The sequence below is a fragment of the Sciurus vulgaris genome (assembly GCF_902686455.1).
Source record: "Sciurus vulgaris genome assembly, chromosome: 16".
Lineage (NCBI taxonomy): Eukaryota > Metazoa > Chordata > Mammalia > Rodentia > Sciuridae > Sciurus > Sciurus vulgaris.
The window spans coordinates 47,009,557-47,026,823 of NC_136477.1; the positions used below are offsets into that span (position 1 = coordinate 47,009,557).

Below are 17,267 nucleotides of genomic sequence, written 5' to 3' on the forward strand. Positions count from 1 at the left end.
TCCGGCAAGGCAGCCTACCTCAATATTTTATTCAATGTTTTCACAACTTTACATATATTGTTTCAGAGTGCTTTAAAAAATGAGACTTGTTTACATTTTGTATGTCCAGATTTGGTGACTGGTCCCAGGTCACTTGTTGTCTAACTGGCTCTTTCAAGGCCTGTTAGTAGAAAATGAAACCCCTGAAGGTGGACATGATAACATGACCTCTAAAATGTCAAGGTTTTTTTTTTTTTAGATGTTGACAGACATTTATTTTATTCATTTATTTATATGTGGCGCTGAGAATCAAATGCAGTGATTCACACTGGCTAGGTAAGTGCTCTACCACTGAGCCACAACCCCAGCCCTAAAATGTCAAGTTTTGTTGCAGTGGCAGCATCATTGTCATGGGCCTGGGAAACTGGTATCTATGGGGTTGGAATTCCAAGTTTGTCAGTGGGATCTATGGCATTGAGGCAAAATAGGAAATTAATCAAGGTATTTTCAGGGATGACATCTACTTTTTTTTTTTTACTGTTGTGAAATAGCATAAAGAATATGGGATACTTAAGAATGATGGTGAGCTTGGTGGGAGTAATGACAAAATTCAGTCTTCCAGTCACTAGGAGCAGTTGTGCATGCCTGTAATCCTAGCAACTCAGGAGCCTGAGGCAGGAGGATGACAAGTTTGAGACCAGCCTCAGCAACTTAGTGAGACCCTCAACAACTTGGTGAGAACCCGTCTCAAAATAAAAAGTAAAAAGGACTGGGGATGTAGCTCAGTGGTAAAATGCCTCTGGATTCAGTCCCCAGTACCCTCCCCCTGCAAAAAAAAATCCAATCATAAAATTCAGGTAAACAAATAAAATTAAGATCAGGAATCAGATCTCTCAACTGCCAAGTTTCTCTGCTTTTAAATTGATCACTGTGTATAAAATGAATACTGAGTCCACAGAAAAGAAAGGAATTTGAATTCTAGTTACAGTATAAGGAGAGGGTCTTTTAGAACTAAATAGAGTCATCTGTTTTGTTTAAATTAAGGGTCTGTAAGTACCAGCCAGGGACTGAGTTGACAGCCATTTCTGTAATAAAGTCATAAATCATGGGGATGGTTAAGGAAGCAAGAAACACCACATTCTTGCTTTGTTCAACCAATTAAGCAATAAGCCATCTGGGTCCTTTTGTTAATTACTACCAAATACAACTTACACAATTGAATTCAGCCTTTTATTTAATTATATTAATTTATCCCGGCAACTTCAAATACCCACAATGACAACAATAAGGTTCTTTAAAAAAATAGATGTCTTATTTAATTTTTATTCTTAAATCATTAATACCCTTTACAAGGTTGCCATCTGAGAATTTTTAGTTCCATCTCAGCCTTAGGATGTCAGGGGAATTTGTTTTAAATAGAGACAGGTCTGAAGCAAGAAGACAGTGGCCAAAATCTCCTCTCTAGAAGGGCGATCCAGTAGTAGTGTTTGTGCTGATGAAATGTTCCATATCTGTGATTTCCAATAGCCCCACATGTGATTATCGAGCTCTTGAAATGTGGCCAGTAGAATTGAGGAACTATTTTTACTATTGTCTAATTTTAGTGGATTTCCATTAAATGCACCATATTTAACTAGTGGCTACCATATTAGCACAGGTCTAAGATGCGTTCTAAGGATGGAGATATGCAGTGGGCCATTGACTTTGCAGACAGAGGATGAATACATAGTTACGATATGTATGATCTGGAAACATTTCCTACCTATTTATTTTTATTTGACACATCCCGAAGGATCTTTAAGGAAAGGTTTCTAAGCTTACCATGTAGAGAGCTAGCTCCATCTGGGAGAGAAGTGGGCATAAATGGTGTTTTCTCAACAGCAGAACTAACCCCACTCAGCAACTCTTATAGCCAAACGAGGTCACAGCCAGGAGAACCATTCTCTTTTGTTAGCCTTATCTCTGCTGTGATTTTATTGTCCCCAAAGTTTTGAGAATTCAACAGACATATTTAAGGGTCCCAGACAAATACTATGGTCTCAGACATGACCCTGTCAGGTCTCACAGACATTAACACCCAGCACTGTTTACTCTGGTAAGAATTTTGACTCAGGCTCTCACATTTCCCTTCCAAGGAGTTTTGCACTTTTGCAAAGTTTATTATTTCTTTTCAAGTCAATGCAAATCCCCTAAAAGGGCATCAAGGAAATTTATCAAGTATAAACACATTTATTATGAGAATGCTCAGGCTGTGCTGCTCCTTCTAACAGCAATGACTATTGCAACGGTGGATTAAGCGAGAGAAGAGTTAGTGCAGGAGAATGGAGGTAGAAAGTTTCAAGGAAATTCCCATTAAGATGAAAATGTCTTATCCCAGGTCTACAGACTCTTTTCAGCTGGTTAAGTTGAGCTGGAGAGTCAAGCCAAAGCTCTTTTCCATCCTCTCTTCAACCCTACCCTGCTTCTCCCTGTGTCTTTCCTTCGTTCTGAGCTATGGCTCCACCAATGAACATGAAATTGGTGCCCATAAACCTAATCAAAGTTTTTGGACTATCAGAACACTATACCCTCTTGCTCTTTCACTTCTCATGTTTGGCCACACAGATAATCCAAGTTAAGACTACTTGAAGATCAAGAAATTGACCCATGGGATTGATGTACCCAATGCTGCCAGACATGCCCAGGTCTCTCAGGGATAAAAGCAAGTGTTATGTGCTCAGTAAAAAAAAAAAAAAAAAAAAAAAAAAAAAAAAAAAGAATCTTCTGTGATATATGATGATCATCTCCAGTGATGAAGACAATGAATTCACTCTTTCTTTTTTCAACAGCCAGCAGTCAGTGAAATAAGGGGTGAGAAGGAGGGGCTTCTGATATTGATTCACAAAGCTTTCTTCTCTCCTGCACCAGGAGCACAAGCACAAAAGAATCTGCTTTGTGGAATAAACATACTCCTTTAGTTCCCTTGGGGCAGAACCGTGACTGCCCACGTTTTTTCCTTCTGCCACTGCCATTCATCGTTCACCCACAGGGTGGACTCGGTCAAATCGCCACAGCTGGCTGACTTTCCCATCACACTGACGCAAGTACAAATCTTTATTGTCTTGCTGAACCACGGCTTCCATGCATTTTCCAGAAAGAATGTGGACAATCATTCCATTCTGAAAAGAGAAAAGAAAGAAGAAAACCCAGTTCCCCACAAAAGTCAACAAAGAAAGATATTTTTAAGTTTTGTGCTGATCATTAAGAGAATAATAGAGGTGGTGTGAACTGGCCTGGAAAGGAACAGTAGCATTTTTGGTTCCTATAAAATCTAATTTAGGTTGTCGTAGAATTTTGATGTCATTCAAAGACTTGGGGGATCATTAATCCAATTATCTTTATTATTGTTGTACAATTGTACAGTTTCTTAGAAAGATTTAGTTATGATAATTCGAGGTACTAGAGTATGTTCAGTATTTACACTTGTATTTGAGACATTCATTATCATTTTACCTATACATTTCTGCTTTCAAAAGGATTGAACCAAGGGGTTGGGTTTGTGGCTCAGTGGTAGAGTGTTTGCCTAGCATGTGTTAGGCACTGGGTTCTATCCTCAGCACCACATAAAAATAAATAAATAAAATAAAGGTATTGTGTCCATCTACAACTAAAAAAATTTAAAAAAAGAAAATGGTTGAATTAATTCTACCCTGTTAATGCTAAAATTCAGGACTTCAGCCCCCAGGTTACCATAGAAAGACTTCAAGGATATACTGAAAGTCTAAACTAGTCATGCTCAGAAGACTGCTCCCTACTCAGAATCCACCAGATTTCACGTATGAATGTGTATCAACAAATCCCATCATTATGTACAAATGCCTCTTTATTTATTTAAGAGATATTTTAGTGGTATTTAGCACATTCACAAAGTTGTGCAATCATCGCCCTAATTCCAAAATGTTTTCAACACTGCACATAGAAATCTATTACCCATGAACAATTACTCCCCATTTTCCCCTGCCTCATAGCCACGAAAATCACTAATCTGTAACAATAAATGTGTATTCACACTTTATCTATTCTTCCTTGGATGGACATGTGGGTTACTTCCAATTTGTGGCTATTATAAATAGTGACACATTCCTTTTACAAACTGAATGATAAAACCTTTTTAAGGTCTTATTTCTTAATGCTTAAAATATGCTTGGCATGTCTTGCTAATATTTTACTTACTTAAGAATGCTGTTTCTAAAATATTTCTTATTCACAGGTTTTGCTTAGAATGATCCTTTATGATCATCCATAATATACCTTAACTTGATTTCTATGACTTCTCCACACATGTGTGGGCCCCTGAGTCCTGGGTTCACTTGTCACCAAAGCCCCAAGAGCTTTGTTCTCAACTATTTATTGAGTTCAGCTTAAATTTTCCATTAGGCACATTTCTTCTTTTCACAGTCTGCTTTGATAGTACTAGCACATACAGTTGTTTAGTTATTTTATCCTCTTTACTCCCAAGCAGAGTTAAAGAAAAGAAATGTTAAAAAAAATGCATATTTGTTGCATTAATATGTTAATATGCTAACTCAATTCGAAAAAGATTTGAACTGGAGAAAAAGCTGCATGCAGACCCGTATTGTGGATACTGTCACTTTCTCTCTCAATCCTGTGTCTGGGACTTGCTCATTCTCTGTTAAGTACTTCCTTTCCCTATTTCCTATCTATTGGTGAATAACCTCTTCATGGATCTAGAACTTCATAATCTCGGGAATCTAGAACTTCATAACCTCTTGATGGGTCTGGAACTTCATGACATCTTGATGGGTCTGGAACTTCATGCCTCTTGAAGGATCTAGAATTTCTCTCACCTGAGATCATAGGAGTCAAAATTTTGCCAAAAGGATGAAAAGCTCATAATGGAATGTGCATTAAAAGGAAGAAAGGGATATTTATACATCTATGGCCATACTATTTTTTTTTTTTTTTTTAGTGAGAGAGGGACTTTGCTTTATTCCCACACCACACCTCCAAGGTGGCTGACAATTTCTATAACATTCTCTACCATTCTACTTGTGACCTGAGCTAATAAACTTTAAAATGGGGCTGATCCCTCTTTCCCTCTTAATCAAGGTCAGAGATATGCAGAGGTGGGGCAAAGAGTACATTTCATGATGCTGGTTGTACATTTCAATGGTACATTTCTCTGATGGGTTGCCTTTACCTACCCACCCCCTCCTCCACGAGGCCTTATGGAACACTTGACCTCTTGGAAGAACCCGGGATGTGCTGACTGGGGGTTCTTTCCCACCAGCAACACTGCTGAACCTTCCCAAATGTGTTGCTCACCTCCTGGAAGTCCCAGTGCTGCTGGTGGATGGCAGGACCATCCTCCGTGCATTTCTGAAGAATCACCTGCTCTCGCCTGACATCGAAGCACAGGTGCTGTGGGCTGCCAAGGCGGATCTCCTTCCTGCTGGTGTGCTCCAGCTGCTGGGACAGAGGGAATGGTTGTCAGCACTGCTAGCAAGAGACCCTCCCAGAGATGGAGATGAGGCTAAAAGAACTCACAATAGAGCTGGCGCATAGGGCCCATCCTCAGATTCTACTGGGGTCTGCAGGACTGTATGTCATGGTAAGTCCACAAACATGCTGCAGGCTCGGTCCTGACCTCTGAAGTCCCCACATTCAGGCTGCTGTCATGTTCATACTTCCATATTGGCATGGTCCTCCATTATTTTATTTATTCACTATATCATAGGTAAAGCTATAAAGAATGCCATGTGTTTTGTGACTGTACTGTTGGAAGGGCTGATGAGGAACCTCTCTGATGCCCAAGTTGATGTCTTTCTGAAGAGGACTTACCTGCTCCTGAGACTCACTTCCCTGCTGTTGATGGTATCTGCCGATTTGCTCTGGTCAGGACTACCCTCAGTGTTTTGTAGTATTGGATTGTGCGTACCTCTGTAGAGGGGCTCTAACTGTGTCCACTAAGCCTGTGTAGGCTAATTGAAAGGCATAACCTGACAAAACCTTTTCTGTTTGTTCCTGCTGAATGCAGCCCGAACTGATTTTTTATGTTAATTTTGTGATCTAGTGACAGGATTGGCTTCATGGGCATGCAACCCGTGCAATCACATGGGGCCTTGCTTAGAAGGGTTTAATGATCTTGGTTTAATATACTCTGCTCTGCTGTCACTGTCTTGAAATTCTTAATTGTCAAATTAGAGATACCACACTTTCATTTTGCACTGAGACCTGCGAATTAAGTAGCTTGTCCCGCTTGAGGATTTCCAGACCACACAATTAGCATAAATTTGAACACTGAACACATGTTAGAGGCAAGCTTGTGGGCAATTCTTAAGGGAGAGTAATTTTTTCCTACTTAAATCCCCTGTGGTGACATTTTTCCTTGCCATTTCCCTGTAGCAGGAGGTGGATATTTCTAGAACTTTCCAAGAATGAGTTCCTCTGTGAAGGTTAAAGCTGGCTTTATATGGGAGTCTCATTTCCACCTTCTCATCTCCTCTGGACTGCAGGAGGGCTCTTGGTGCTTACTCCTGCCTGAGGGAGCTGATGCCCCTGGATTCCTAAGGTTGGAAACCATGCCCTCCCACCTGGTAGGTGGCTTAGCCCAAGCCCTATGACTCCGTGTTCAGTCGCCTGTTGATTTTGTCCCTGGAGATTTTCCTATCTTTCTTGTAAAATTAATTACTTCTTCATGAAAAAAGGACTTTTCACATATATTTTTAATCCAGCATATCCTATCTAAGTATTTAAGAGAGGGAATTTCAGCTTATCTAGTTTACAATATTGCTGGTTCCAGAAGTCCTCACTAGACTCCTCAAAATAAAAGCACAGGGGCTGGGGAGATAGCTCAGCTGGCAGAGTGCTTGCCTTGCAAGCACAAGGCCCTGAGTTCAATCCCCAGTACCGCCAAAATAAATAAATAAATAAATAAAATAAAAAATAAAAGCACAGAAAAGAACTAATCTTCTGTTTGCACCACTTCCAGATAGAGAGGTTAAGATACCCCACTTCCAGATGAAGAAACCAAGACTGAGAGAGGGTAAGATGCCTGCTAAGAACACACAACTCACAAATGGGTGCACTTGGATTCAAACTCAGCTATGTCTGAACAGTTGTCATCCTCACTCAGCTTCCTCGCTTAGCACTTTATATTTATGTCCTCATCCCTTGTGTCTGGTGTGAATGCCTAACAGTATGTTCTGGAAGCCTGGTAAAGGGAAGAGCCAGAAGAAGCCAGGTGGATCCTGAACTTCTCCTTCCTTATGTCCCTCCAGGTCCAGGGTCTGCTCTGCAAAGCCCGCTCCAGAACTTCCACACATCCCCTCCTTCACCCCAGGCTCAGGGGCCTCACTTGACTAGTCCAATGAATACCTCCAGAAACTGTACTTTGTTGCTTATTTTCTAGGGAATTTGGGGGTATGATAGCTTAACTCCTATCACAGTCTGAAAGCAGAGAGACTTGACTGTATGGTTTGGATATGAGGTGTTGATGCAGGACTCTCCAGAGGTGAGATGATCAGATTAAGAGAGCTGTAACTTAATCAGTCCATTCTAGTTTGAATGGACTGGCTGGGTGGTAACTATAGGCAGGTGGGGTGTGGCTGAAGGAGGTGGGTCACTGAGGGTGTGTCCTAGAAGGGTACATCTTCCCTGTGGCGGCTTTTCTACTCTTTCTACTTCCTGATTGCCATGTCCTGAGCAGCCTCTGTCCTCCACCCCTTTCTGCCATGATGTCCTGCCTCACCTTGACCCACCATGAACTAAATCTCTGAAACCATGAGCCAAAATAAACTTTCCCTCCTCTAAGTTTTTCTTGTTGGGTAGTTTGGTCATAGTGATACAAAGCTGACTAACACACTCGGGGACGGGTTACACTTGCTAGGTTATCATCCAATTTGTAAAAAGAAGCGGACCCATCAACCCTCTGTATCAAAGGGGGCTTTCTATTCCCTTAGCATTATTCCACAATAGAAGTCTTAAAGAGATTAAGAAATACCCTGAGACCTTCCAAATGACCAAGAGTCCTACTTGGATGCTGGAGTGATCTTGCTGCATCTAGATTCTTCCCCTGACTCAATTACCTTCTTCTCTCCTTAGACACTTGGACCTGCCTCAACCCTGGAGGCATGTGAGTCTGCAATCCCTGAGCTAGTGATTCTATGCCTTAGCTTTCTCATCAGCCAAGTGAGAGAGTAGGCTGAATAACCTCCATATTTCCCTCTAACTAAGATAGTGCATTCTTAGATTCTGGCCCATGTCTGTTATTATAGCTTGGGGTGAGGTGGACAGGGCTGTTCTGAGTCTTCACAGTGGGGGACATGGGACCACGGAAAAGGGCTACTTCAGAGGTAAGTGAAGGGCACCTTAGAAAAATGGCACCCACTTGCAAGTCTTCTTTGGGCTGCTGTCCCTCCTGAGAAGTTTGATCACCCACCTGCTGCTGCTGGCTGTCACTGCAAGGGGCCAGCCTCATGGGACAGCCCAGGATGTCCCCTTCTGCCTGGCAGTCTGCACAGAAGCCAAATCCAGTGTTGTGGAGCTGAAAGCGGACATGCACACAGAAGTGAATCCCAGCGTCTATAATCTCCATGGCAGAGACACCCTGGCCAGGCCTGGCTCCTCTCCTTCATTCTCTGGGCAGAAGCTTAGGGCACAGTGCTAAGGCCACACTGTGTGGGGCCAATTTGAAGCCACTGATCCTAAGGGACAAACCTTCTGGAGGAGGCAGGCCACATTGTTCTGGTGAGGGGATCTGGGGCAGGTTCTAGGGTAACCTAGCCACCTTATTCAGGCTGGCATAGAGGCCAGGGAGGCACTGAAGATTTCTGAGGCCCTGCTGAGCTTGTGACTTCTTCCAGGGCAACGGAAGAGCATTTGAACATGCAGTTCTTGTCTTGAGAATCTTCCCTCTCCCTTCTTTCCTCCACAGCTCCCCTGGGTCATGCCTTGCCTTTCCAGAGAACCTGGGCCTGCGTTCAGATGGGTACAGCTCAGGATAGATGTTGGCCAGAAACCAGTGGAATGTCCGACATCCCAGTCTCCTCTGCAGCTGCATGCGTTCTGTGCAGTCTGGCTTCTCGGCCTGTGGGAGGAGAAGGACCAGTAGGAAGATGAGGATAGTTCACATGGTAGGGGAGGGACAGAGGTGGCTGGGAAGAGGCTGAAGGACTGGGACAATAGTGAGGGACCCATGATCACAGTTCCTAGGGCTGCTGGGCCAAGGTGGGGAGTCATGTGTCAGTAGAGGGTTTGGAAGGGACAGAATTGGATGGATCTTCCCTAGACAGAGATGTGGAACCAGCATGATTTTGATATGACCCCCTTCCCAAAACCTCCCAAATCTTTAGTCTACAAAGACCATAATATCTGTGACTTTTCTGTGGAAACAGGTGAAATAGTGGGGTTTTGCACCTGGGTTGGTGTGGTGGCCTGCTGGAGGCAGGAAGTGGCCTAGAGATAGCTGAGATAACATCAGTTGGGAAACTGCAGGGTGAGGGATGAGATGAGGCAAGTTTATCTTTCTTTCCTTGTTGGTCCCCAATTTCCTCCCTTAATGAATCATTTGTTAGGGCTACACTATACCCACTCCTTGAGATCCTCCTTTAGAATACAATTGTATTAGGACAGATATATCTGGTCAAATCCTTCACACTAGCATAAATTAATGTTTTGGGTTATGTTGATAAGACCCAAAGGACACCACCCAGGAGTTTAGAGCTAAGTCCTGGATATTTTTATATCAAAGGGAGACTCTAAGGAGGGGTTGCAATAGCCGAAGACCAAAGAGAGAGACAGAGACAGGGACAGACAGACATCATCATTCTTCCTTTCAGGATGAGAAGAAGAGCATTGTCCTTGTCCCAGTTCTACCTCGATGGCCTCTCATCTGACAATAAGACATGGGACCAGCAGGTTGTGTGAAGTGAATTTGGCTTGATTCTGCTTTTTCCTGTGGTAGTTCTCAGATAGAAATATTGGGAAGAGTAAGAGTCTGCCATACTGACATCCTTTTGGCATTTCTCAAAGTGTGATGCTCTGAGCACCTGCATTCCCAGGAGCTTGTTAAAAAATGTAGATTCCTACCACATTGAGGCCAGGGAACAAAAAGACAGTCAGGGTAGGTAATAAATGATTGGGTCAGAGAGATGGGAGTTGGTTCCAAAGGAGGAAATGAAATGCTAGTATCTCTAGGATAATTCCCCCTCCTCCCCAGCCTGTTGCCAAGGCTACCTGCTTCCAGGGAATTGTTCCTCCCTGCAGGGAGTTGTAGGAGTTGTTAATGAAGCACATCCTGGACAGCTCCTTTCCTGCCTGTTTGGGCAGACACAGATAGGCACCCCTGGAAGGTTTCTGTCCCACATTTTGGTCACTAAGATAAGGGGAGGAGGAGGGCATGAGAACAAAGGAACTCTAAACTATATAAAAGGGGCAGGACACCCCCACTTTTGTGGACACCCAGCTCTGGGCCTGCCTCTCTGCAGAGAAGTCTATCTCTGTTCTATCCTTTAAGTAAAACGTGTTTTCTATGCTTGCCATGGGGTTTCTTGGGTGTTTGATCTTCAACATCTGGGGAAATGGACCTTGGTCCTGATTGATTCTCATCACCGACATCAATATGATCCAACTTTTCCACTCCTTGGTATTAAAATCAGTGTATTGAAGAGTTATAGCAGTGCAATTCACAATAGTATAATCACAGTGCAGTTCACAAGTTATGGAATGAGGCTAGGTGTCCATCAACAGATGAATGGATAGAGAAAATGTGGTATATATACATCATGGAGGTTTACTCAGTCATAAAGAAGAATAAAATTATGTCATCGGCTGGCAAATAGATAAAACTGTAAGTGAAATAAGCCAGACTTAGACAATCAAAAGTCAACTGTTTTCTTTTATATGCAGAAGCTATACATAGAGAGAGACAGAGAAATAAAAAGGAGTCTTATCAAAATAGAAGGGAGAAAGGTAGAGTGGAGGAAGGGGATTGAAGGGGAAGAAGGTGGGGAAGGAAAGGAGAGGTTCTGGGGAATGAAATGGGGCAGATAATTCACTGTACATGTACAAATAGATCACAATGAATCCCACTTTTATGTATAATTATAATGCACCAGTAAAAAAGAATAGAAGGGAGATCAGTAGAGGAAGGGGATCAGGGGGAGGGGAGAGGGGAGGGAAAGAGAACTACTGGGGAATGAAATTGATCAATTTATGAACATGTTTGAATATGTCACAATGAATCCCACTGGTACATACAATTATAATGGATCAATAAAAACATGATATTGATAATATAAAATAAGTAACAAATATTTAAAATATTTATAAAGTTAAATTGCAATGTGATATGCCTTAATTTTCTTGAATTAATTAATTGGGCATTTATATCTTTTTTTTTTATTCAGACATAATTGGTGAATCATAAAATTCTCCATTTTAAAGTTGAAAAGTGGATCTTTCATAGACAAAAGAAAAAAGGTAGACTGTTAGGCCCTGCCTCAGACTGTGATTCAGTTGGTTGAGATAGGGACCCTGAAATCTGTGTTTTAGACGTTTCTCCTGGCCGTCATCTCCACAGTTTGAAAACAACTTCTCTAGGTCTGGGATCTTTTGTTTATTCAGCATATTTACCCATCATTAAACCAACGGGATCTTTTACTTTTTTCTTTAAGGAAGTTAGGTTTCTTTTTTAGATAGTTTATTGGCATTCTTGGTGTTTGAGATCTCCCCAGTCCTTCCCACAATTGGACTTTGTCATCAAAGTAGAAACATTCCTTCATGCAAGTTTTACCTTCAGTTTTCTTGGTGAGAGACAAATTGGCAAATCTGCCCAACCCTTGTGTGCAGGGCACACAAAGCTTTCCCTCCTGCATAACTACGCCTGAGAGAGGAGAAGGCGGGGGCTTCCCCCAGCAGTGAGGCCCAGGCTGTCTTTTGAGTGCCCAAATTTCTGTATCTTGAAATGCATGTGAGGGTTTGGGAGGGCTGGAAATCTTTAGAGCAAAATTATTTTTTAAATATTTAAATTTAAAGCAAGTGAATGCTATCAAACACCGTCAGGCAGGCCTGTCCCTGAAATCTTGACATCCAACTAAGTGGTAGGACCTTTCCAAAACATGAATTGAGAGAGACAAAGAGAGATCCCCTGCCAAAGCTCTTCTCACTGACCAGTAGGAGCTCCATATTCTCCTTGTAAAAGTCATCAAATGAACAAAGAGGGAGTTTGTGGATCAGAAAAGGAACACTCAGGGTCTGAGTTTGTAGCTTAGTGATAAAGTAGTTGCCTGGCATATATGAGGCCCTGGGTTCAATCTCCAGTCCCACAAAAAGAAAATCTTAATGTCAGAAAATGAATGTCCAAGTGGACAAACAAAAGAGTAACTCATACGTAGATTTTATGAAAGTAAGCCTGGCATTTAGATGATACTTTACTTTCTCCAAAGCACATTTCATTTTATCTTTACAGCAGTTCTTGTGACTTTTCCAGGATTGTTAGCTTCAAGGTGAGTGCCAAAGCTTGGCTTCAATTTAGCATTTTTTTTTACCACCCATTCTCTCCATCTGTAAACATTTATGGAGCACCTACTGTGCACTTGGGATTGAACCAAATATTGGAGATTTCAGCAGTAAAGCAGGATAAATGCTGTCCTGACCTTTGCTGAGTGTGTGAGTCTGTGAACATTTATTGAGCATCTTCTATATACCAAACACATTGCTACCTCTCCACAAATTCAGACAAAACCACAGAGGAGAGATGCTTTATGGGATTCCAGCTGTTCCCAGAAGTAGGTGGTGCCTATGTTTGAGGATTAGGGTTTCCAGATGTTAGGGAGCTAAGAGGTGGAAAAGAAACTGCTATAAGGTAGAACAAGTTCTAGTTCTGTTATACTTCTAACTCTGGTTTTGCATCTCTCCCTATTTTTCTTTAGCAATTTACTTTCCCAAGGGACCTCAGATTTCTATTTTGTAGAATTAAGAGGTTGGCTAAACACAAACAAGTTCTTTAAAAAAAAAAAAAAAAAAAAAAAAAAAAAAACAATCACCAACTAGATTGAGTTTTCTTGAAAGCAGCTCAGCCAGGCTTTTAAAAAGCTAGCATCACGTCAATTCCCAATTTCTGTAATTGCCTGGAGCCAAGTGCATATTTACAAGAACTTTTAATTGCACCAACAATCATGGGAAGAAGGTTGAAGGTCTGTAAATAATTTCCATGCTGCTGCATTGGACTGGCTGCAGCCATCATACCATGTCCTAGCATGCCTGCCTGGCGGAGGTTCATCTAGTACCCTAGAAACCGTGCTATATTGAACACTTTTTAAAGAATTCTCTATAAAGGAAATCTGTATCAACATTAATTGTCCTCTGAAAGCAAAGGGCAAATACTAACATCCCAGGAAATAATTAAAGAAATGCTTTGACTAAACGAAAGTAAGAGATTAAAAACCAGAGCAGCTCTGCGAACTTCTATAGAACTCTCTTGGAATACCACCTGCTCCCCATTGCCAACTGGATAGAACCTAAACCCTTAGCCTCACCCTCACCCTTAAGGGCCGGAATCACTCCTCTGGATGTCCTGTGGACATCTGAGATGAAACCGTTCAGATACAGTTCAAACATCACCTTCCCTAAGGTGTCCCTCATGGGCTTGTCTAGGATGTGTCAATCTTATCTTAATGGACACTGTCCCACTATGGGAGCTCCTGCCCCCACCAGGAATCTGACAGTGTTGGGCATGGTTCAGTGTCCCCTGCAGGACCCATAGAACAGCGGGCAGGTGCTCACTTGACTCTTGTTGATGATTAGTAGCCATGACAATGAGGATGATAGTAAATACACAGGCAGGATTTCCCTGGTGCCATGCACTCTTCTAAGGACTTTGGATATATTCATTGATTAACTTATCCCAACAACATAAGGAAGACTTAGCAAGTCAGGAAGCAGAAACACGAAGTGATTAAGTAACTTTCAGGATCGTACAACTAAAAAAATCAATATTTAAACCTAAACCATCATGTGCTCACAGTGCCTAGGCATAACTAGTAGACTTCTAGAAGGGTTTGGAGTTGAACATTTCCCACAGACAGAGAAGGAGGGAATGGAAGAAGAAAAAGATGCTAGCGAAGAAATGTGTGGTGTCCTTGTGAGAATTTTTCCTGCATTTCAGGTCCCTTCTTGGAGTAAATAAGGAGACTGTCAATTGTAGCATCACTGTGTGCCACTCTGTGCAAAAAATGTCACTCACTTATGGGGATGAGAGGGGGCTGTAACCTGTCTAGATCTTGGGACTGAACTGAGACTTTGTGTATCATTAGCACGTCCCCATACCCAGGGCCTCATGACAGGCAAGTACCTTACCACTGAGTCACGTCCCCAGCCCGGCACTTCCCAGTAAAAGAAACAAACAACCTTGAGGTTCAAAGAGCACCAACAGCCCAAGCCTTGGAGCTGTTCTCCTATGGGGAAGCAAGTGGATCTAGGATAAGCAGGGGCAGAACCCAGAGGACCAGGGAGGAAGGGCAGGCACAGGGCTCCTCCATGGGGCATCCCTGTCAGACTATCCCCTGCACTCAGGGAAAGGCCTAGTTATTGGCTACAGGATGTCTCTGCACTTAAGGGTCCCTGCCTTCATCTACAGCATGAGATCCTCACGTTCAGCTCACACTCAGCACTGCTGGCTGGTGAGGGGCTTGTGGCAGCTGTTCCAGGTCCATTATGAGTCCTGGGTATCTCACCCTTGGAGCCCCCACCTCAGTATGGCAAATATTAATGAAAGCCCACAGCTCACATTAAAGAGCATTTATGTGTCACTCCATAAAATTGACCAATTTAAAATGTACTAGGTGGATTATTAATTAAATGTTTCAATTTTCAATTTTTGGGCTTTTTTGGACTCTATTTTTATACTTGCATTTGTTTCCTGTATTGGATAATTCCATAGCCTTGAGCACTTCGCTCAGGATGAAAGGCCCTTGGAGACATATCTCATCATTTATCTGTATCCAATCTATCCTCTGGCCCTGTGGTAAAGAGTTACATCCCTCAGAGGTCATCTCATAGACATCAGAGAGCTTTATGCCAAGATCAGCTGTAATGTCCCCTGGAGATGCTTGGAGAGACAGAGGACAGGCCCTCCACTTGAGAGGGGGCAACTCAGGGAAACTCAAGCCAAAAGTTTCCATTTTTCCCTCCAGGCAGGAGGGAGGGGTCCTCCTGACCCAGCCTCCAGTAGGTGGCCCTATACTGGACACAGAACCCCCTGCTGCTTGACTCTCTTCTTACCTTGCTTAAGACAAAGGCCTCTGGGCTGTTCCTGTAGAAGGTTTCTTTGAATGACCCCAGCCAGATCTCAGCAAGACGGACCTTGTTCCAGAGGATGGCCTCCTGTTCAAGGGAGGAGTGGGTATCCTGATTTCGGTAGACGTGCCCCACCCGAGAGCAGGGAAGGATTTCAATGGAGCCACCACAGAGCCAGGCCTGTCATGAAGGGAGAAAGTAAATGACCCTACCCTCCACTTCCAAGAATGGTGGGAAGGAAGGGACTCTGTTGGTCAGGGTCTGGTGAGATGCACAGAAATCATGAGCACAAAATGGTCAAGATCATGAGAGTACTCAAGGTGGAGTTTCTAAATCTGGGAATCTGGGCAGGGGAGTGACAAGGTGGGAAGAATGGGGACAGTTTTCCCAGAATGGAATGCAGAAGTGAGAGGCCACACCCACACAGCTACCTGAGCATGCCACCATGGAAACAGATGCCAGATTCAGCACTTGAAGAGAGGCACCCAGGTGTATTAGCACCCTGCTCCCCAAAGGATGCTTCCCCAGGAAAAAGATGCCTCTAGTTGTCAGAGAGTTTCTGAAAGCATTTGCAGGCTTCTATTGCAAATGCACTGGACTGTATGTGCTAGATGTGAAAGTGAGCCTTCCTTAAACAGTCTTCACTACTTCCAGAAGTTTCTCCCTGCTCCTCAATGCTCCCTCCCACTTCAAAATGCCTGAAGTTCATTTGACGGGAAGCCTTCCGTGCCATTCTTAAGGATAAAAGTTAAAATGAAAACAGTGGTAGGATAGGTAGCATATGAACTGAAACACACCCGGGAGGGGTTACCAAACCATGTGTGCCAGGGTGCCTCAGAGATCTCTAAGAGCACCTGGGATATTTTTAATTTTCTGAGAGAAATAGAGACAAAATGTCCGTTGGACACTGTGTGAACAAAAGCTCGAGGTGATCATACTCAACATCATATCTCTGTGCTTTTGATGATGAATGTCCTTGTTGGGTTGGGTTTTTGGAGGCTTCCGTGATTTAAAACAAAAAAAAAATTATCATGGTGAAGTCAATATGGGGCAAAAAATGATGGGTGTCCAGATTCCAAGGTCTGAGAAGTTAAGCAGTACCCTGCAGGGACTAAGTTGTTAGGACAAACACTAAGTCGTGTGGACCAAACTACTCAATACACAGAATGGGTTGGTAGGGTTGGTATTTGTTTAGACTGGAAGTACTGAAAAAAAAAATTGAGATGCCAAGTGTGTTATGAACAGAGAATACACAAGAATCTCTGTGATCTTTGCCCTAAGATGTGAATGATTGATAGTATGTCCTTTCCTGACAACATGTTTTGAAAGTCAAGTTCAAAGCAGGGCCCAAAAGAGAAGGTGAAGGGTGAGAATGGGAGGTCTGACACACCTCATTGTCATGAATTCATACTTCGGCCACAGCCTCATCCCTGACCCAAGGAATTTCTGATGTCTGCCTCCAAGATGTAACCACACACACGGCTCCAGAGACGCCCCCCACCCCACCCCCCACCATGTCCTCCCTTGATCCAGGACGTACCTTGAAGGACATTTCAAGGTTTTCACCACCCCGCAGTGACATGAGAGGATCATAGGCTCCAGTGTTTTGGAAGTAATGTCTGTCCACAGCCACCACCTCTCCAGGTACCACAGGGCTCCTGTGGAGAAGATGGGCAAGAGAGGACAATTCAGAACCCGGAGCACAGCAGGTGAAGCTGGGGCCCACAGGGCAGGGAGCTCCAGTGGGCTGACTCTGGGTTCAAATGAACCTCAGTGCTTTTAATTTCAAGAATGGGGCAAAAACAACAATGTCAGAAATCCAAACATTTTGTAAAAAGGAAACAAAAATTGTCCGAATACTGAAAAGCAGTATTGTAATGATTACTTGAAATGATTTCCAACTCTGTTACTCACTATTTGCCCTTCTTGGGTGAGGGATGGAACTTCTCTGAGCTCAGTTTCCTCACCTCTAACTGGGATAAAATAGTGTT

General features: G+C 42.9%; 1 protein-coding gene across 4 annotated transcripts in view; it reads right to left on the minus strand.

Annotated features, from left to right (window-relative positions):
• Positions 1 to 2,791: 2,791 nt before the first annotated feature.
• The window catches only part of GALNT15 (polypeptide N-acetylgalactosaminyltransferase 15), a 41,201-nt gene continuing 26,725 nt past the window's right edge, over positions 2,792 to 17,267 (minus strand). For 3 of the 4 annotated variants that reach the window (XM_079116459.1, XM_079116462.1, XM_079116461.1), the window contains exons 5-10: positions 16,817 to 16,934; positions 15,262 to 15,456; positions 8,936 to 9,067; positions 8,420 to 8,524; positions 5,305 to 5,448; positions 2,792 to 3,137 (exon numbers count right to left, since the gene is read on the minus strand). In XM_079116459.1, the coding sequence (XP_078972585.1) occupies positions 2,991 to 3,137; positions 5,305 to 5,448; positions 8,420 to 8,524; positions 8,936 to 9,067; positions 15,262 to 15,456; positions 16,817 to 16,934 (841 nt within the window). In that variant the 3' untranslated portion in view covers positions 2,792 to 2,990. The remainder of the gene's footprint in view (positions 3,138 to 5,304; positions 5,449 to 8,419; positions 8,525 to 8,935; positions 9,068 to 15,261; positions 15,457 to 16,816; positions 16,935 to 17,267) is intronic. The other variant, XM_079116460.1, reaches the window with a different exon arrangement.